Source organism: Taudactylus pleione, unplaced genomic scaffold (assembly GCF_031769625.1).
Source record: "Taudactylus pleione unplaced genomic scaffold, aTauple2 ptg000637l, whole genome shotgun sequence".
NCBI classification, from domain to species: domain Eukaryota; kingdom Metazoa; phylum Chordata; class Amphibia; order Anura; family Myobatrachidae; genus Taudactylus; species Taudactylus pleione.
In genome coordinates, this window is record NW_028285039.1 from 4,267,506 (window position 1) to 4,290,518 (window position 23,013).

The 23,013-nt window shown below is 41.9% G+C and overlaps 1 protein-coding gene across 3 annotated transcripts in view; it reads left to right on the top strand.

The window, feature by feature from the left end:
- Positions 1-23,013, top strand: part of TENM2 (teneurin transmembrane protein 2) — a 2,186,131-nt gene that overhangs the window by 1,734,736 nt on the left and 428,382 nt on the right. For all 3 annotated transcript variants that reach the window (XM_088454943.1, XM_088454942.1, XM_088454944.1), the window contains one exon: positions 12,754-12,949. In XM_088454943.1, the coding sequence (XP_088311069.1) occupies positions 12,754-12,949 (196 nt within the window). The remainder of the gene's footprint in view (positions 1-12,753; positions 12,950-23,013) is intronic.

A 23,013-nucleotide genomic window follows, 5' to 3' on the forward strand; every position in this document is an offset into this window, starting at 1 on the left:
GGGTCCTGCAAATTTATTGATTAATGTGCATAGTAAATACAATCCTTACTGCCAATCCCACCAATTCCGTCATGTATTACATTTTTTATGGCAGTCCTCCTTTTGATGCCTGAGAAATGATTCATAGTAATACTATATTAATGGATGGGCTTGTCTGTTGGAATTCTAGCAGTTTTTCTAGGCTTTTACACCTGCATGATAATGTGTAAAACAACAACATGGCTACAATCTGATACAGCAGGGACTGGGGGCTGGGGGCTGGCTAAAATGGGAAATACATTTCAGTAAAGATAGTCTAACATACATCACACAGGCATAGCTACTGTAGTTATAGGGGGAGCATCTGCTATACATCGCAAAGGTGATGGAGGGAGGGAGGGCATCCCATATGCATGTTCTCTTTCCCTATTGGTTAATGCATGGGGGCCAGACCCTTACCAAATGTTTGCTATGGGGACCTCAAATATCTAATTACCCCTGGATCATGCAGACTTGGTGCAATACAAAGTCCAGAAAAGTTTGTTTTGCCACATTTGGATTAACAATACTACAGTATGTACAGCACTTATCACCATTCTGTTTATTTCTATGTAGCTCTTTTACCTTGGTATGACGATAGAGGTAGATCTGATGGCAGCACATGTGCAGACATCTGGATCAGAACCCGAAAGTGTAATATTTTGTGCTGGACTGTAGACTAGCTTTTACCATTCACAGGGCCCAGGGGTGCAGGGAGGGGATGGTGGTGGTGGGTAGTAATTATCCGGGCTCAGGCTGGTTAGAAGGGCCTGGGTTAGTTGCTCAGGGGGCAATTGTCCCCCATTGCAGTACTGATGAGGGGGACAAATGTCCCCCTGTGCAGCTGCTACTGCCCCCTGAGCAACTGGTGGCCTCCCCTGTTTTTACATTTTCTTAGAGGTTGTGGTCACACCTCCCCAGAAATGCCCATGCCTACTCAGTACCCAGGGCCATGGCCGCTCTCGGCACCCCTGACTCGGACAGCTGCATGCAGAGTAGTACTCCCACCATGAGAAGATTTGCAAATGGCCCCAAACTGAATCTCTCATCTGTGTAATTGATAGAACTTTAGAGTCCGGAAAGAAAAGAGGTGGAGGGCTTTGTGTATACATCCAATGACAGGTGTACAGATGTTGTTATAATTGAGAACCACTGTTTGGTTGATTTGTACTTCCCTTTATTAAAGTGCAGGCCGTTTTATTTGCCCCGGGAGTTCTCTGTCGTCTTTCTGGTGGCAGTATATATTCCGCCTCAGGCTAATGTAATCATGGATATCTTGTACTATGCCAATAGACTGTACATCCAGACTGTGCCTTTAATCATGCTAATTTGAAGTCGGTTATTCCTACATTTATGCAGAATGTGAGTTTACCACGTGTGGTGACAATACATTGGACCATGTATAAACAAACATCAAAGATGCTTATAAGACCCTTTTATGCCCCCACATTGGGCAGTCGGATAATTTTTCCCTTTTTTTGGTTCCAACATATCGTATATTGGTTATTTGGTCCAGACCCGTTATTAAGAAAGTTACTGTCTTCAGGGGTGACTTGAATGTTTTAGAGAAGTATAGTAAGTGTTACATGCAAAAAGGCAATTTGGGTATTTCCAAATGAGAAATCATGGATGGATGGTGAGGTCCGTTCTTTGTTAACAGCTAGAGATGTCATTTAGATCTAAGCATAGAGTAGCTTACATATTAGCTCAGTTGAACTTGAAGAAAGGCATACAGTTGCATATAGGCAAAATAGATCAACTGAGAATGCAGCTCATATGGTTCTCCATAAGGTTCTATAGTCTTCATTCTAGCACCCTGCACCTGTCACAACCTGTGCACTTCCTCTGGGGTGTCGCTCTCTGCTCTGGTGCTTCTAGCACATTCAGTTGATGCAACAAAATGCTGCCTTACAGCAGTTTGTGTGCTAGAATCACCAGAGCATAGAGCGACACCCCAGGCAGGAAAGAGGAACTGCACAGGTGTAAATAGATGCAGAGTGCTACAATGGACACTAGTTCTATCTCACATTAACATTATTTTTTACTAAAATAAAGTGAAAAAGGGTGTTTTCACACCATTTTCACATTATTTTAGTATCACCTATAGTTATTACAGGGCAATTGGAGTAGAATTCATAAATTCTACTCCAACCCCTAAGTATCACTTATATTTAGTAAGCGGATCGCATTTCCCATAATTGTAATGGGAAATGTGATCCGACCAAAGTTACTAAAAGTAAATTGTAAAAAAAATCTGGGAAAGCCCTGTGATAATAACGCCACCTGGAGGTGGCGTTATCCAGGGTCTCCCCTGGTTACCGGCCTCCTACTCTGCTCTAAAAGGCAGAGCAGAGCCGGGAGTCGGTCCCAGTGATCAGCTGTGTGGTGTAAACAGACTGCAAGCTGATCTCTGCTAAAAAAAAAAGTTAAAAAAAAATGTACTTACCTGACTCCAGGGACCGGTGGTCGGGGCTCCGGTGATGTTCTCCCTCCGGTCAGCTGGTCTCCCATGGTGCACTGCGGACCGGTCATCAGGTGATCGGGTCCCAGTGTAGTATGGGATATCAGCTGAAGACATCACTGGAGCACCGATGACTGCAGGTAAGTGCTATTAAGGGAGGGGGGTCGCGGGGGGGGGGTGTCGCAATTAGCTTAGCGCCGGGGGGTAGCAGCGGAGGCCGGTCGGCTCTTTCGCAGGCACTTTGTCACTGTATTTTTTGCGAAAATACCGTGACTAGTGTGCGGAGGGGATTTGCAGGGACAGAGCTTTATCGCAAGCTCTGTCCCTGCAAGGGATTTGTAGTAATTCCCTGTGATATTGCCTGAATTCGCAATGCAAATTCAGTCGATAATATCACACTACAATCTGCATTACAAATGCGGATTGTAGTAAATAGAGCACCAAGAGAATAGAGATTCATATGTAAGATTGTTGTTTGTAGATTACAGCCTTCAACACTGTTGTGCCCTCTATACTAATTGCAAAGCTACGGGCAATTGGCTATGATTAATACGTTGTTGGATTTCTTGACTGACCACTCTGTCATTCAGGAGAGGTGACTTACTTTCATCTCCACTTAAAGTGAATACAGGAGTTCCCCAAGTGTGTGTACTAAGTCCCCTTTTATATTCCTTGTACATATCGGATTGTGTGTCAATTGCAGAATCCAATCCTATTGTAAAATTTGCAGATGATACCCCACGATAGTGGGTTTGATTAGTGACGGGGATGAGGATAGTTACAGGGAGGAAGTTAAACATCTTGTAAAAGGGGGAGATGAAAATAAGCTGCTTTTGAATAGTAAGAAAACCAAGGAGGTGGTGATAGATTTTTGGAGAACTAGGAAAACTGCCCCTCGACCCTTATTCTTGAATGGTTCAGAACTAGAGAGGGTTAGTGAATTTAGGTTCATGGGAATTAATTTCTCTGAAGATCTCTCGTGGTCTTCACATATTTCAAAAGTAGTTGGGAAGGCTCAGCACAGCCTTTTCTTCTTAAGAAAACTCTAAACAATTGCTTTACCTAGGCAGTTTCTTGTAAATTGTTACTATTGTGTCATTGAAAGTCCTTTAATATATTCCATCACTGTATGGTATGGGAATTCCAAATGTTCGGACCGTGGATCATTAGCTACGGTGGTTAAAGCAGTTGAAAGAACCATTGGCCCAATCTTTGCCTAGAATGGAAGAAATTTTTGTTAAAAGGTGTTTATTAAAAGCGAATAAGATGATTGCTGATCCTAGCCACCCATATCATTCTCTGTTCTCTCTATTGCCCTCTGGGAAGCGTTTTAGGTGTATTGGGTGCCGTACTAGCAGGTTGTGGAATGGCTTCTTCCCAACCACGATTGTTAGTTTAAATTCTTAACTGTGTATATTTAATGTCATTTTATTAAGCTGTGAGTATTTGCATTGTAACTTTGCTGATACATTTTTTTAATGTGGAAGTGACAACAAATTTGATTGATTGAAATAGTGGCAGTACATTTTTTTCAGTTATTGGAGCAAAATTGCAAAGGAACCTAAATAGACCCCTCGGAGACCAAACCAACTCTCTGACAATGTCAGGCACAACAGCCCTTTTGTGAGCACCAGAATTTGCCAGCAATATGGCAAAGCTGGGTCGTTCTCACACAACTTGCAAGATACCAAATGCTGGGCTATGTCACTATATACAGTTGTGTGAAATTAGCCAGGATTGTATTCAGCTCTAGTAGAATCACTGTGCACCACCACAAGAGGAGACGTTTTCTGATATAGGAATACATACATTACCAAATGAAGCACAGAAGGGTTTCTTCTTCAGATTTATTATGTATTTTCTGGAATAGAAGAGTATGATTGTACTTGCCTAGTTAAACTATTGCTAAAGTATCTTGTGATGATTTCTTAAGTGCCTCACCCACCCTGAAATATTTCACCATTTTATTACAGCGTGTATAGTATTTGTAATGGCACTACGGGAAGCCTTTTTCATATTCAGTGACAAATACTGATAGTTGCATTGAATGACAAAACATAAGTGCCTGCCATAACTTCATTTTTCCACCAGTTTTCACATAGACTCCTGGCAGTTCTACTCTGCAAGTCACATTTAAATTGAATAATTTTGGCATTTGCAATGATAATGGTGCTATGGATGTTCAAACTTACTGTTAAATTGTTTAGTACTCACTCAAACTATTTATTTTTCTGCCACTGGTAAAACACTAATAGGTTCATTAGAGCTGAATTAATCAGAATAACTGTACTGACTAGATTTTATCATCAGACTGCAGCTAACTGCATTCAGTAACACTAGGCTTATAATACACAGATAATGTACGTACAGTAGGTCACCAGGCCCATCTTCTCCCCAGGATAAATACACTAAGACCTATGAAATGTAATAATAATTCTCTGTCCATATAGCTCCTTTCTCCTGAGTGTACTGAAAGCACTTTACATATTTGTACAGGATGAGGCAGCACTCAGTTGCTATTGTAATAATTATTCATATCAGTACGTGCCTCATTGGAACTTACTGTACAGTCGAAATTCCCTACACATCCAGGGCCACCAAGATTGGCCACCAGATCCGGATAGTCGTGGCCATGTCCTCTCAAAAAATATAAAAAAATATTTCCTAGCGCTTTTGGACTTTGCATGAAGAAAAATAATAAAAGACAGGGATAACACAACTTATATGATACCACAGACAAACCCTTGGTGGGATTACTGTGCCACCATTCTGACCTAAGTCAGCAGCACCAGGGGGTCACATCACAGCTACTGTTATATCATTATCCAACGGTCAGGAAAGAATATCATTGTGGTAAGCAAATAATGCTGAGTGCACACTTGAGCGAGCCAAAGCTATACACACTTTCCAATCAGCCGCTAAATATGTCTGGCCAGATATCACAACTGGAAAGGCATTTAACATTGCCCACCCAGTTGTGATGTTCGTGTCGGCGAGTCCTGCGGTCAGTGGGCCTGAATCAGAGATTTACACTAATGCAACTGCAACTGCATACTCTCACAGATTGCAGTTGCTAAATATGCCAATGCCTCCAAAGCACAGCCGAGCATAGGGACGCCCTCTGCTGCCTCCTCATATCTGTCCGATGATGTACAACAGCGTGACACACAGCTCTCATGACACACAGAGAGCTCACATACTGGCTAACTGACTGTATGCACACCCATGAAACGGTGTTTAAACGGTCAGACACGCCTGCGTTTTTCTAACTACCCTCCAGTTACTGCCCCCAAAAGCTGACTACCTGTCACTCACTTTGCGAGCGGTTCCTGTGTACGAGAGAAAACGCAATGCAATCGCTGCGCGTGCGCACATGCGCAATAGCCAACAATCGCTCATTCTGCAAAAATATTGGCATTGCATCTGTCTCTGAATCAGGCCCAATGGATGGTCGTTGGATCACCCGTACACACAGCCAAACTTACCGATATACATCTGGATGATAAATTGACATTGGCTGTGCTGCCAGGCCAACCTTATAAGTCTGTGAACAGCATCGTTCACAGACATATCGGGTGTACACACCTGCCGATGCATTAGTGATATATCATTCTTCTTCAGAACAAACGATATATCAACAAATGTGTACCCAGCTCAAGACAGAAACCAAGATTTGGAGTAACATCATACCTTAGTGAATAGGCCATGAATGTTGGCAGAAAAACATGACACCCTCTTTCTCTGCACTGTATAACAATTATGTCAAATATCACTAACAAATTGCATGAGAACATTTCAAATATTTTTTTTATATAATTATTGAAGGTAAAATAGGAACATGTACAGAACTATAAAGTTAAAATATATTAGTTAAATATGTTCCGGATCTAATTGGATGGTTTAATGTTCACTGTCTGACTAAAATTAAGATACTAGATACTAGATATAGTAATGAAATAATATTTGATATATTTGTTAAAATAATGTCAGTGGTCCTTTTTTCTTACCCTTTGTAGAACATGCTGTTCTGTGACATGATATTTGGAACCACGTTATACTACAGCAGCAGTAGTGAGCCTGTGCTCTCCAGCTCTCCCAGTGTGCCCTGTTGGCTAGAAAGCCGCAGGCTACTACAGCATCAGGACCTGAGAGTGAGGGACGAGGAGGCAGCGTTCCATGGTCATAGGCGAAAGGATGCAAAGTGGTTTTATTTTTCATAAATTGAAGCCAAAAGAGGAAGTGAGGTTGAATATAGATCGCAATCTTTTTATTATAGCTATAATATTGTTTTTAAACCACTTAGGGGCCTATGTATCAAGCTGTTTTTTACATAAAATTATGCAGAAACTGGAGTTTCTGCATAATTTTATGTATTGTTCCTATGTACTAATGGCACAATGCAGGAGATTTCACTGAAATCTCTGACAAAGTGCTAATTAGCACTACAGATCGCAGTCCCCTTTATTATCAATGGGGACTACGATCTGACCCCCTATGTACTTAACTCCAAACAGCAGAGCTTTTCAGAGTTTAGCCCTGGTAGTTTACACCATCTGCAGATGGCGTAAACTGCTGTCAGCCTATGGTTCTCTCTCTCTCGCAGCCCCCGCCAGCCCCGGAGGGTGACACTGCACATGCACAGTGTCAGCTTCCCCTGGAGAAATCTCTCACAAACGTTAAAGACTACAATATGCCGAGGATATAACAACCGCAACCGCTGTCCATGCAAGTTCCCCTTTGTACATAGTGGTTATATTTTCATTAAAAATTTAAATAGCACAGCGATCATTAGTACATAGACCCCTTATTGGTATATCTTTTTATTGAGCATTTAGTTGCTAGCCATTGAGACCTATTTGACACTAGTATTATGTAATTTATTAATGTATTTCAAATTTTTAAGGCAAGTTTTATTTTTCCTATGTTTTACATTTTTATTATTAGTATAATAAGGACATATTTCTTGACAAATGGCCAGACAATGGTCTGTTCAGAATTATCTCTGAATTTTTATGCTTCAAGTACCCAAATTAGATTGTAAGCTCATGGGGGCAGTGATTCATTGTTTGAACTTGAAGAGCTACTACACCAGCTTTGCAGTAAAAGTAGTCACACAGTACAGCTGCAGTAATGAGCTATAAATCTGAATAATTTCAAGGGGACCATTGTGAAGTCAGAGGGTAATTAGGATTCTCTTATGACTCAATCACTGGCACTTCCGCAAAAAACTTTTAACAAAGCTCTCAGTTGTGAAATTACTTTTATGATGTATTGAAACTACCGGCATATTTTACTGATTTTTTTACAGGATAGTTGTGCTAAATCTATGTATCTATTGAATAGAATAGAGCAACTGGTAATTATAACTGGGCTATAGTGAAATATAACACCTCTCTGTGAAAGAGAATTTCAGTGTACCTAATTATTTGGAGCCCTGTCTTCTATTAAATTATCTTTAAATGTATACTACTTATGATTTTATTTAAAATGCAGTAATTAAAGCAAATGGATTATATATAAACTAGAGTAATGAATGCGTTACGAATTACACAGGTAAATGATTTCCTAATATTCTGTATAAATTAAAGCCACTATAACCTCCAAAATTGTCTTTGCTTTATGGTGCTTAGTAAAAAATAAATTGTTTATGCCATCCCTCTGTATATTATACATGGGAATGTAGGGGGTTCTCATTTCCTGCATTTGCTTCATTTTGACAGCTGTTAGAGGATATATCTCTTAAACTGGCCCAACCTATACTTTGGCCATGTTGCCACATTTCTTTTTTAGCTGGACTATGAGGGGATATAAGAGGATTATAGGACAGAGAGAAATATAATAGCTTGCAGGCATGGAAAACTAGTATATGAAAATGGCGCCAAGAACAAAATGATCAGTTCTTAACCGTGCTTTTTTGGGGTTGGGTACGTGATGCCGGCACTCGGGATCCCGGCGGTCGGAATATAGACGCCGGCATCCTGACTGGGTCACAATCCCGATAGATAGAGGTTATTACCCTTCCTCTATCCTACCAGTACCCTTCCCTCCCCGCAGCCTAACCCTCCCCCCATAGCTTAAACCCAACTCCCCCCCCCCCACAGCCTAACTCTAAACCTCCCCCCTAGTGGCTAACTGTGACCCTCCCCCTAACATCAATAATTACTGCCAGGATGCCGGTGGTCAGGATGCCGCGGTTGGGATGCTGGCGCTGGGACTCTGACTGGTGTCGGAATTCCGCTGCTGGCATTCTGAGCTCCGGCATCCTGACAGTCAGGATAATAACTACATCCCCTTTTTATGATGGCACTGAGTACGGCCACCTATTTTACCTGGAGGCAGAGAACTTCTGTCATTGCTAGTATATTGTAACACTCTTTCCTAGAAATGTTATCACCAGACTAGTCAATGTCAGGTACTTAATAAACCAGGGAGACATTTACCTGGCCACAGGACCTCCAGCAGTTAAGGTGAGTACCAGTACATTTTTTCCTAGAAAATAAGCACTGGTTCTTACATTTTTACAGTAGACAAATACAAAGGAAATAGTGAATTTCGGGTTTTGGATTGCGGAAAATACATGATTTTAGCTGTTCTTATAAAATTTTGCAAAACTAAAACATGAAGAGGAATCCAGATCCAAATCCAAAACACAGGGGTCAGCTAACATCTATAGTATACACATGCACACACCTTCTCTTAAGGAAGCTGCACTTCAATATTAATCTAAAGCGCCACGTGCAGCATTTATTCCTATTTCTTATTACATAGTTCCTGTAGCCCTGAGTACACCTTATATTGTGTACTTTCAAGCTGACAATTCAGCTCAATAGCCAGATCAAATTGTCAGCAGCTTACGTACTGGTCTCCCCAGGGCTGCTTTCCTCCCTGCTGTACCTGAGGGACCAGCTTGACAAGCAGAATAGCACAGCAAATAGAGATTGTATTGTATTAAATGCTTCTTCCTGGGTAAACAGGGTGACAGAGGAACTCTGGACCTCATTTAGAGTCGGTCGCAAGCGCTGATCGCTCCAAACCGACTCGATGTTTGGGTCCTGCGCATGCGCAGTGGCCGCACTGCGTGTGCGCAAGCCCCGGAGCAAGAGAGAAACTCTCTCGCTCCGGAGCTCTCTACAAAAGGGGCAGCTGTCAATGTTGATTGACAGCTCACCCCGTTTTGTAGGCGGGCCGGGGGGTGGTTTCCAAAACGGAGGTGTTCCTTAAGGAACGCCTACCGTTTTGTAGGAGGCCGCACTGACATCATCAGTGATGTCAGCGGGGAGTTTCCTGCTCGATCAGAGCAGGAAGCTCCCTGGGGCTTGCGGTTGCCGAGACCCAACCTTAGGGTCTCGTCGCAAGCCCCGATGGTCGCGATGGTGTTCACCATCGCGACCATCAACCTGGTCGGTTGCTAAGCTGTGGGTGGTAACCCACAGCTTAGCTAGTGACCAGGAGGCCACACTAAAAAAAAAGGAAGAGGCCGCCCTCATTCAGAATGAGCCTGAATGAGGGCCAATGTGTGGTGCAAATACAAGGCAAGGGTCGACCCTAAAAAGATTCTCTGTAGATGGAAGATTAGGCAGTAGTTTGGCAATAACGATGACTCCAGCGACTAGTCCAGTGGAACTTAACCAGGTTGTGTGGTTTATTGTGTACAGCAGTACTCACTGTTAAACCGGATGTCCAGAGCATGAAGCAGAGCTTGTAGTAGAGCAGGGTTAGGCAGCTCTCCAGGCGGTGACTGTCTCAGGTATTGTGGCAATGGTGCAGGCGCTGGAACAGCGGTCATACTCGGGTGTTTATCTCAGGGGCTAAGGGGAAGACAGCCATCCTCCACTGTATCGCTCATACATAGTGAACAAGATGGCGCCGAGCATGCGCAGATATTGTATTGGTGGCTATCTTGGTAACTGAAGTATACCATGAGGCGCCATATTGTTGGAGACTGCACAGTAGCGCACACCACTTTTAAGGTCTAACACTTTCAACATTGCAAAACTTGAGCTGGGTATGTATAGATAGATAGATAGATTATTATTATTATCTTTTATTTATATGGCGCCACAAGGGTTCCGCAGCGCCTTACAAAGTACACAAACAAATGAGCACACAAGACAACAGTTATTAACAGTACAGACAATGCAGGACAAGTACATGATTTATACATTGCTGCATAACACCTAAATAAGCAGCAGGGTGTCAGTAACCAGGTTTTAGGTGCCATTGTAAATGAAAGTTAAAGTAAGGCACGAAGAAGCACGTGAGGGAAGAGGGCCCTGCTCGCGAGAGCTTACATTCTAAGATATCTATAGATAGATAGATAGATAGATAGATTACAAAACAATTAAAAAAATGGTGAAAAATGGTGAAAAAAATATTTAATAGGTCTCAAAACGTTGCTGATGTCCTGCTGTTGTGTGAATAAACTGATTTTATGTACATTTTCTGATTGTATGTATATGATAGATAGGTAGATTGACAATTGTTCCTGTGTCCCTGTGTCACTATTCTAGATGGAAAACAGTAGTTATAGAATACTGTACAAATCCACTTTGGGGATTATTCATTGTGAAATCTAATGCACAGTTAGCAGTGCATTGACTTCCATTCACTTGAATTTAAGCTAATGTATTGTTAACAGCACATTACCCTCCTTCTAGTACTACTGAATGGGGAACCATGGCTTATTACTAATATGAATTTTCTAATAGATTCATCATTCAGGCATGGCAATGTGATACAGCTTTTCCTGCTTTAGAGCTCTGACAAAAGATATATTCAAAGTAGTTTTGCTCTGTTTCACAATGAAATTTGCAAACCTGTGAAACCACTTACACAAATAAGTAAATTCTGTTAAATGTATATACTAAAACATGCAAATGGCACTGAAGACCTATAATATATACTAGTAATACTTAAAAAACACATACAATTACTGTTATTATATTCTTTTAAATACAAAGAAAATAAGATAAGGAAAATAAGGACATATTATAAGAAAATAAGAGCATGTTACAGAACATAGTTTCTCAGCCCTTCTTAAATAACCCCAACTGGTTGAGTTTTGAGGCTTAACTTGTTTGAGAACATTTTAAATAATTACTGGGTAAGTATTCAGAATAAATTAATTACTGGAATTTACTCACGCATGATTAAAGACCACTCAGAAAGAGGGGGAAAAAAATCTACATATACTGTGTGAAAATGAAAACATCAATCAAAAGTTATCTGTACATTTGTAAGATTTATTTTTAATATTTTACAGACTGCACAGTTTCCACTGGTGTATAATGAAAGATATATTGCTCACCAAAATGCTCTTTGTAGACAGTAATTGTAACAGTGCAACCTGAAGGTTAAGAGAAGGTAGTCTAATGCATTACAATATTGTATGCCCATATTAAATTATTTTGTAATTAAATAAATAAAATATATTTAAACTTACACACCGTAATTAGTACAGCTTGCTTGTTCTAAATTTTATATACTACATTTATTTGGGTTTTATTATCTTCTTTTTTACTTTTAGGTTTTGATAGATATTGCTTTGCTGTCTTGCATCACATTTTTTGTACACGCTGCTCATGTTCAAATCTGCAAAAGGAGTACAGGGGTCTATTTACTAAGCCTTGGTTGGAGATAAAGTGAACAGAGATAAAGTGCCAGGCAATCAGCTCCATGTCACAGGCTGTGTTGAAAAATGACAGTTAGGAGCTGGCTGGTTGGTACTTTATTTCCGTTTCGTAGGCTTGGTAAATAGACCCCATAGTTATTTACTATATACAATATGGTAACCAGAATCACAACCACCACCCAGATACATCAGGAAAAAAAAGTAAAAGTATCTAAAGTGACAAAAATAGAGCGCTTAAATTCCACCCTTTACTCTAGGGGTGGGCAATAAACGGCCCCCCAGATGTTGTAAAACTACACATCCCAGCATGCCATGCCACAGTTTTGCTATTTGGCCATGCTAAAAATGTTGCAAAGCATGCTGGGATTTGTAGTTCAATAACAACTGGCGTGCCGCTAATTGGCCACCCCTGCTTTACTCAGTGCAACTGTGCAAGTCCCAATGAGTCTGTGCACTGTGTGACCTGATTACAGTTATTTAATTATGTAATAAGATTCTAATTACATCTAGCAGAGAAATTATTGAAACATTTTTTTATGTGTTTGAAATAAATATATATTCGACAAGTATTTTTCATTTATATATTTCTTTTATTATAATGTCCACCTTGTGAAACTAATCCTGAAATTGTCTCTGCTTACAGTATGACTTTATGGAGCGCTTGGACGGCAAGGAGAAGTGGAGTGTCATAGAAGCCCCGAGAGAGCGTCGTAGTATCCAGACCCTGGTGCAGAATGAAGCTGTGTTTGTCCAGTACTTGGATGTTGGAATCTGGCATTTGGCCTTTTACAATGATGGGAAGGACAAAGAGATTGTATCATTCAATACAGTTGTTTTAGGTACATTTATATAATTATGGTTGATGATATATATTTGTAACGAGCTGCGGACCCCTTGTGGCGCCATATAAATAATAATAATAATAATATAGTTGATAATGATGATTTGGTTTATGTTTATGTTACAGTATATAGTTTCCATGTCTCTATAATAATGGGAAATCTTATCGCTTGTGTTATTTTTTGAGGGAGTAGTTGGCAGCATATATTACAGTATGCTGTGATCACACATCCATAGAGTGTTTACTAAGACGTGTTACATATTCCACCTCTAGCACAAATACTGTACAGTGGTGATTTGTATATAATTTGTGCACCCAAATTGTGCTTATTCGGAATATGTATGTGTATGTACTCTATATTCAGTAACACAAGTTGGAAGTTATGGCTCCCCTTAAACTTAGTGAAATAACTAGTGAATTACACAGGACTGAAACACATAGCCAAGCACTAGTAACACAGGAAAATGTCAGTCCAGACATTTAGGTTAAAATGGATAAATGAGTCCTGGCACCCGCAGGTGTAATGCAGATGTAAACATATATTATGGCTGAGGCAGATGATATAGTGCACGGATTATAGTGATAATGGGTGCCATGTCATCTGCTATGGTGAATAATAGAAATGTATTTAGCCACTACTTTGCTATAAGCACTTTCTTGACTTGTTTCAGCATAATTATTTATCATTGTCTCTCACTCATTAGCTGTAAGCTAAGTATTCTCTACTACTGTTTTTCTATCGTCTCGCAGGCTGGGGGCTCCTTCTAAACCCACCATGCAAACTTATCTTAGCCATGCTGGGTAAAGAGACATACTGTGTTCAGGCCCGGTGACAGGAGGGGCCATGGGGCACAACTGTACCGGCCCGAGGTCCTAAGGGGCCCCGGAGTGTGCTGCTGCAGTGATCAGAAGGGTGCAGGCATGTATAGGGCCCCTGCTGATCACTGCAGCAGCAACGCAGGCAGCGGTTCGGCAGGGAGCCGCTGTATTTACCTGGCACCCAGGGGCAGAGTCAGACTTGTGGGTAGGTTGCTGAGTTAAGTCCTGGGGGGGGACACCAGTTTCCTGCAGCCACACGCTACAAAGACATACAGGGCCAGTCCCATGCATAGACGACCCCTAGAACCAGCCGGCCCTCAATCTATCTTTGTTCAATTTTAAACTCACTGCGGTGACACTGGGACCTGGAGATGCTGAGCACTGCAGTGGGGGCGAAGCTACCTGATGACTCCTCGGATCTTTCAGCCAGTGGTCTGAGGAGTCTGAACTGACTCTTCAGTTCACTGGCTGAGACAGATCCGAGAAGCCATCAGGTAGCTCCGTCCCCACCTCAGTGCTGCTGCTCACTGAGCCAGTGTCTCCACCCGGTGCCCTGTGCATACACTATAGACTCTGGGCACACTCTAGTGCCCAGAGTCTATAACTCCGGTGCTGGCCGCGCACAGCTCAGTGCGCTGACGGCAGCCGAGCGGAGAGGAGGGGGCCCATGTCGGAGACTGCACACGGGCCACCTCCTCTCTAGAAACGCCTCTGCCAAGGGGGAAGGATTGGAGACCACAGTGTGGCATGTTGGATGGGAGAAGGGGAGTAGTAAGCACACTGTTGATGGGGAACGCAGTACGGGATATGGATAAGGGAAAGGGAGCGCTTTACGTGATGATGATGGGAGAAGGGGAGCACAGTATAGGATGTGGAGAAGGGAGCACAGTATGGGATGTGGAGAAGGGAGCACAGTATGGAATGTGGATGGGAGAAGGGGAGCGCAGTATGGGATGTGGATAGGAGAAGGGGAGCGCAGTATGGGATGTGGATGGGAGAAGGGGAGCACAGTGTGGAATGTGGAGAAGGGAGCACAGTATGGTATGTTGATGGGAGAAAGGGAGCACAGTATGGAATGTGGATGGGAGAAGGGGAGCACAGTATGGGATGTGGATGGGAGAAAGGGAGCACAGTATGGGATGTGGATGGGAGAAGGGGAGCACAGTATAGGATGTGGATGGGAGAAGGGGAGTACAGTATGGGATGTGGATGGGAGAAAGGGAACACAGTATGGGATGTGGATGGGAGAAGGGGAGCACAGTATGGGATGTGGATGGGAGAAAGGGAGCACAGTATGGGATGTGGATGGGAGAAGGGGAGCCCAGTATGGGATGTGGATGGGAGAAGGGAGCACAGTATGGTATGTGGAGAAGGGAGCACAGTATTGGATTGTGGATGGGAGAAGGGGAGCACAGTATGGGATGTGGATGGGAGAAAGGGAGCACATTATGGGATGTGGATGGGAGAAGGGGAGTGCAGTACGGATAACACAAAATGAATAAACCAGACGCGCTAATATACCCAGAAGAGAGTATAGAACGTATTGCAGTTCCTCGACAAAAAGATAGCAACAAAAATATTTAAAAGGAACTGCGCTATATCAATCACAATATGTATACACAAATGAAGTAAAAAATATTTGGTTAATTTAATCTATAATATACAATATCAGAAATATCAATATTATGTTGCATATAAAATAGTAAAAACAATGGGTCTCATTCAGACCCGGTCGCAAGCACTGATGTGCTCGCAACCGTGTCGATAGTTAGCCCTGCACACGCGTAGCAGCCGCACTGCACGTGCGCAAGCCCTGCAGCGAGAGAGAAACTCTCTCGCTCCGGAGCTCTCTACAAAAGGGGCGGTTGTCGATGTTGATCGACAGCTCGCCCCGTTTTGTAGGCGGGCCGGGGTGGTGGTTTTCAAAACGGAGGCGTTTCTTAAGGAACGCCTACCGTTTTGTGGGCGGCCGCACTGACATCATCAGTGATGTCAGTGGGGAGCTTCCTGCTCGATCAGTGCAGGAAGCTCCCTGGGGCTTGCGGTTGCCGAGACCCAACCTTAGGGTCTCGTCGCAAGCCCCGATGGTCGCGATGGTGTTCACCATCGCGACCATCAACCTGGTCGGTCGTTAAGCTGTGAGTGGTAACCCACAGCTTAACTAACGACCAGGAGGCCGCACTTCAAAAATGAAGCGGCCGCCGTCATTCAAAGAGAACGATCACTTCTTGCGACCGCCTCTGAATGAGGGCCAATATACTTATACAGAGAGAGGGTAAAACATCCTAATAAGAGCATATCATTTCCTAAGTGGAAAATACTAATGAATTGTCCCAATGACACAGATAAATGATCCAAAACAGTTTTCCTCTATTATAGAATGTGTTGGTACAATGTATCAATGTTGCTAGCGAATGGGTCTGAATCAGGCCCTTTGTTTTTGCTCGCAGCCCATAGAAATCCAAGCAAAATAATTACCCAATATATAGTATGCGTAGCCACACCTTGCTAAGTGCATAAATTGGGCAATCAGAAATCTATCACAAAATCCTGGAAATATCCCACTTTAAGTCATTAGCTGAGTCCCTCAAGTTTCCTATCTCAGATATTTTACCTCAACTGCTTGAACTCACATCAGAAGGTCTTGTGGAGGACTGTAGAAAGAACAGCAGAAGACTGAGAAGCAGTTTTCATTTAGTATTTACTGAGTCCTGATGGCTACTATCAGATGCCAAAATATAATGAATTATGTAACACAGAATCTCCTGGGAATCAGGAACTTCAACAAACAAACAAACTATAGCAAAGTGGTGTACGGGGAAAGTAACATGTTTTTTTTTAACACTTCATTAAACCGAGATTGTTTGAATTAACTAGTAATATTTTTGATATACTGTGTGTGTGTGTGTATATATTCACAAAGTGTGAGATTCAAGCACTGTCTAGTGTAATACTGTAAGTTAGTGATATAAAAGAGGAGATAAGTAATATGCATACCGCAATATAGTGGTTTATGAGTTCATCAATGTGGGTCTTTAGGAACTATAAGGATCATCCCTCACAGCCTTGTTTTCATTTTAGGGGTTCACCAGGATACACCTGAGGTCATCAACAGTTCCCTTATGTTCCTCTCAGGTTGTATGATTAGCCTCAGTGCAGACTTTCCATGTGGATATAAAGAATATGCGCTCCGCTAGTGTATTCATTTTACTAGGAGTTTCTTTGCACATGTGAGGGAGGCATTGTATTTCTAGATAGGTGAGAGAGGGGAATGTTACTACAGAGGTGAGAGAGAATTATGTATTACTACAGAGGTGAGGGAATGGAAAGTGTTCGTACACAGGTGAGGGAGGGTAATGTCTTACTATTGCAGTGATGCATTACTGTAGATGTGAAGGATTAATGTGTTACTGGAGAGGTGAGATGGAGATGGAAACGGTAAGGTCTAACCAGGAGTTGTAGTTAAGCAACGGCCGAATAGAATACCGGACGCAAGAAGGGCTGCAGTGAAGCGAGAGGTGGAGGACATGTTGCGACTTGGGGTAGTGGAAGAATCCACTAGCGAGTGGAATAATCCCATAGTCCTCGTGCCTAAACATTTGAGACCCATTCGCTTCTGCAACGATTTTGGAAAATTAAATAAGGTGTATATGTTTGATGCTTATCCAATGCCATGGGTGGATGAGCTGGTGAAGAATTTGGCTAGTTGGCAATATTTGACTACCCTGAATTTAACAAAAGGATACTGGCAGATACTGCTCACTTCCTCAGCCAAACCCAAAAAAGCCTTTTCAACACCAGAAGGGTTGTTCCAGTACTAAATGTTGCCGTTCACCAGAATCAGGTACCAGCCACATTCCAGCGGGCAACGGACAGATTACCTAAACCCCACAGAGAATATTCCACCACTTAATGTACCTTGGCAACATAGTTATATATAGTCAAGATTGGGAATCCCATCTTCCCAAGGTGAAGGCTGTTCTAGACTCTTTGAGACAGCATGGTTTTACTTAAAACCAGCCGAAAGTACGATAACCAAATCAGAGGACAAGTACCTGGGTTGTGTGGTCAGGCGAGGAAACTTAAAACCTCAGGTGGCTGTGAGGGAATGGCTTAAGCCAGAAAGGAAGTCTCAGCTATGAACTTTTCTGGGTTTAGTCAGTTACAACCTGCGATTCATTCAAAACTTTGCCACTTGGGCCGCTCCATTGACAGACCTCCTGAAAAAAGAATAAACCAGACAAGTTAGATTGGTCGGAATCCTTGGAGGCCGCTTGGAGGGATTTGAAAGAAGCCTTATGTACAGCACTGGTGCTACAGGCGCCTAATTTCAAGGAAAAGTTTGTTTTGCAATCAGATGCTTTTGAGAAAAAGGTCTGGGGGCAGTCTTATCACAGATGGTGAAGAACAAAGACAGACCAGTTCTTTTCCTCAGCCATAAACTCCTGAGAGAGATAAAGTATGCTACAATGGAGCAAGAATGCCTGGCTATTAAGTGGTCAGTGGAGGCCCTCTGGTACTACCTACTCAGTAAGGAGTTCAATCTGGTCACCAACCATGCCCCACTGCAGTGGATGCATATGAATAAGGAGGTGAATGCCAGGGTCACGCATTGGTTTCTGGCATTGTAACCTTTTAACTTTGTAGTAGAGCATAGAGCTCTGGCTCTTCATAACAATGCTGATGCCCTCTCGCTGACGTTTGCACTGCATATGGCAACTGAGCCTCCAAAGTTGGCGAAGGTTAGTGAGGGGGAAGGTGGAAAAAGGAGAATCCTTTTCAGTTAAAGGGTCTACTTCACCAAACATGGCGAAGCTATGGGAAAGGGAATGTGGCATTTGCCACTGTTATTTGCCCTGTTCTGCTATAAAGAACAGGACTCATTCCCTGGAGCAAAGAGGCTGGATCCTTTAAAACACAGCTGCAGTACATGGGTCTAATTAGTGTGTGTCTGTGTGATGCAAAAAGGTTCTGAGATTCAGGGGGAAGAGGCTCCTGACGCTGAATTAGTCGGCCAGGTGACAGTGAGCTGCTAATGTTTAGCTTAGTGTCAGGGAGCAACTTGCTGTTTGGGAAATGTGAAGATATAACATTTTGAACCAGTAAAAAGCCATCTGACAAGTAACCGCTATCAAGTATGATTTTTGTACAAATCTTACAATATATATATATATGCATATATATGTATGTATGCATGTATGGATGTTTGTGTATATACTAGAAGACAAGTTGCATAATTTATTTTTAAAATTTCTCTTGTGTGTGTGATCATCATCCATCTCTGTTCTACGTATCCACTTGTGAACCTGAGGGACTAGACGCCTTGGGCTGATTCCATCAGTTCAGTAATTATTATACATACGTCTGCTTTGCAATGCCTAACAAGTGGCAATAATTCAAAGTCAACAAATCTCAGGCTTCAGTTTTACTAATTTGCTAAGGCAAACACACTTTACTTTATTGCTTTTCATATGAACCATCTACAAGCCACTTCATAAGAGAGGTTTAACTTTGGTTTATGGAAGTTTGGCATATACTATTTAGGCATTTTAATGTGCTCAATATTTATGCTAGTATCACTGCAGGCTACATAAAGCTGTTTTCAAAAAGTATTTTCACAATGATCTTTGATGAGCAATTAATTGTGAAAAAAAAGTGATCAACATATTTAGGGGCCATGGGGCATATTCAATTAGGTGCGAAAAGTCCTTTTCTGCATAAAAGTATTGCCAGTGACGTCATTTCGACAGTCGAAAATGTATCCCCATATTCAATTCCAAAGACTTTTCGCCGGTGAAAAAATAGGAATAGGCGAAAAAAAGTGCAGAATTGGGGTTTTGTGGTGCAAACGTCCGGGAAACCAAAAAGCACCCTTGTGACAGTCCACCAAAGGTAAACTGTGTCAAAAAAAAGTAAAAAGCACTTTCATTTTTGGTGCGAAAAATATCAAAGTTGGGGGACAAACTTAAAAACTAGCGAACTAGACTCCAGGGGGGTCCCCAAGTATGGGGCAGGTGTTTTTAAGTTTGCAGGTGCTTGCAGAAGGTGGATTTTTAAAACTTTAATTCAGCAACTTTAAGATATGCTAGCACCCATTTTCGTGTACCCCAAATTTGCAATATGCTATTATTCACCACTTGAGCAAAGATACTAATTAGCAGCTATTGAGAGCATTTAAGGACCCCAAAAACCTTCAGCAGACCTATTCGGGGGTATCTTCTATAGTGATCCCCTATGTCAGTGCATCTTTTGGGGGGTGTCAGGCGGATTTCCCCAAATCTGACAGCGCTTGTCGCCAGGTCCGAATTCACCGGGTCCTGTTTTCGACGATTTCTATTTGAATACGGGGATAAGCAGGGACGAGCGCGATACTTTTCCGCATGGAAAACCAGCGATGACGCCAAAAAGTCCAGCATGCCAAAAGTACGGGACTTTTCGCACCTAATTGAATATGCCCCTATATATCAAAGCTTGATGAGAGATAAAATTGTGAAATATAAATCACCAACCAATCAGCTTCTAACTTACATTTTATAGGCTGTATTTGAAAAATGACAGTTAGGAGCTGATTTGTTAATATTGTTTCTCTCACAATTTTGTCTCTCATCAAGCTTTGATACATAGGCCCCTTAATACTCTGTATGATTCTCAATGGATAAGTGCAGAACCGCACTGTAATGTCTTTTATTTACTGCTCTGCAAATAAGTCTTAAATATTATTGTCACATGTTCCAACTGGTTGTTTCTATGCCCACAACAGAAGCATCACTCACTGCAATATACATACAGGTATACGAGACCTAATCTTTTCACAGATATTGCAATTTCAGGTTTTCATTACTTGTATCTGTGAAAACTAGCAGTGCGTGTTAATTATAAGGAAATCAACCCCAGGGGAGGGGGGGTCAGTTCTATTCATGTGTACAGACATTTGGAAAATGGGCTTGGACAAACCACAATTGAGAAGTCAGAGGTAACTGTTCTAATAGCCAGGTAGGCATCTCGAGAAGCCAATGACAGTAATTGGACAGATATCAAGAGAAAGAAACAGCATTTCATTCAGTTCAGAGGCTCTTGCACATATGCCTATTATCAGAACTTTTTTCCTATCAAGGGCAATGGAAAAAGCTGAAAGCCTGTGCACTCTGTGATCAACAATAAGAGAGGGAGCAGCAGACATATGTCAGCCCGAGATCACGCTAAGTACACCTTTGGATATTGAAAAAAACACCTTCTTGTGCTTTCAAGCAAAGGAGCGGAGAGCCTGGTTAGATGGAAATCACAATGTGCAAATAGTGTGACACGTCTATAAAACAAGCTATGTCAGTGTCTCTTTTATTTTTCTTTCGTCATTAACATGTCTCTTTGCAAGGATATATATTGCTAAAAGCCTTGGTAGGCATTATACTCAGCTATGTGTTCACATACGGATAAGCTATATATGTTTTTATTGATGGGTGAAATGAAGAAAGGCAGGAGTAATGTTGCTTTATGTACACTGTTACTTTTCCCAATAATCCATTTTTATTTACTAGTCCCCAAAGTCAGGATGAGAACTGCTGATTGTCTGCCTCACCAATAACATCACTTGCAGATACAGTCAGGTGCATAAATATTGGGACATTGACAGAATTTTCATATTTTGGCCTCTATTCACCACCACAATGGCTTTGAAATGAAACAAACAAGATGTGCCAAATCGGGTGAACAGTGTAGGAATTACAACGGTTTCTATATGTGCCTCCCACTTTTTAAGGGGCCAAAAGTAATGGGACTATCAACTCAAAAGCTATTTCATGGACAGGTGTGGGCTATTCCCTCGTTATTTCATTATCAATTAAGCAGGTAAAAGGTCTGGAGTTGATTCTAGGCGTGACATTTGCATTTGGAATCAGTTGCTGTCTACTCTCAATATGAGATCCAAAGAGCTGTCACTATCAGTGAAGCAAGCCATCATTAGGCTGAAAAATCAAAACAAACCCATCAGAGAGATAGCAAAAACATTAGGTGTGGCCAAATCAACTGTTTGGAACATTCTTAAAAAGAAATAACGCACCGGAGAGCTCATCAACACCAAAAGACCCGGAAGACCACGGAAAACAACTGTGGTGGATGACAGAAGAATTATTTCCCTGGTGAAGAGAAACCCCTTCACAACAGTTGGCCAAATCAAGAAAACTCTCCAGGAGGTAGATGTATATGTGTCAAAGTCAACAATCAAGAGAAGACTTCACAAGAGTAAATATAGAGGGTTCACCACAAGATGTAAACCATTGGTGAGCCACAAAAACAGGAAGACCAGATTAGAGTTTGCCAAACAACATCTAAAAAAGCCATTACAGTTCTGGAACAACATCCTATGGACAGATGAGACAAAGATCAACTTGTACCAGAGTGATGGGAAGAGAAGAATATGTAGAAGGAAAGGAACTGCTCATGATCCAAAACATACCACCTCATCAGTGAAGCATGGTGGTGGTAGTGTCATGGTGTGGGCATGTATGGCTGCCAATGGAACTGGTTTCCTTGTATTTATTGATGATGTGACTGCTGACAAAAGCAGCAGAATGAATTCTGAAGTGTTTCGGGCAATATTATACGCTCATATTCAGTCAAATGCTTCAGAACTCATTGGACGGCGCTTCACAGTGCAGATGGACAATGACCCGAAGCATACTGCAAAAGCAACCAAAGAGTTTTTTAAGGCTAAAAAGTGGAATGTTATGCAATGGCCAAGTCAGTCCCCTGCCCTGAATCCGATTGAGCATGCATTTCACTTGATGAAGACAAAACTGAAGGGAAAATGCCCCCAAAACAAGCAGGAACTGAAGACATTTGCAGTAGAGGCCTGGCAGAGCATCACCAGGGATGAAACCCAGCGTCTGGTGATGTCTATGTGTTCCAGACTACAGGCTGTAATTGCCTGCAAAGGATTTGCAACAAAGTATTAAAAAGTGAAAGTTAGATTTAGGATTGTTTAGTTTGTCCCATTACTTTTGGCCCCTTAAAATGCGGGAGGCACATATAGAAACCGTTGTAATTCCTACACCGTTCACCTGATTTGGATGTAATTACCCTCAAATTAAATCTGAAAGTCTGCAGTTAAAGCACATCTTGTTTGTTTCATTTCAAAGCCATTGTGGTGGTGAATAGAGGCCAAAATATGAAAATTCTGTCAATGTCCCAATATTTATGCACCTGACTGTACATTGTCATTTAAATGGTAGACATAGTAATCACCCT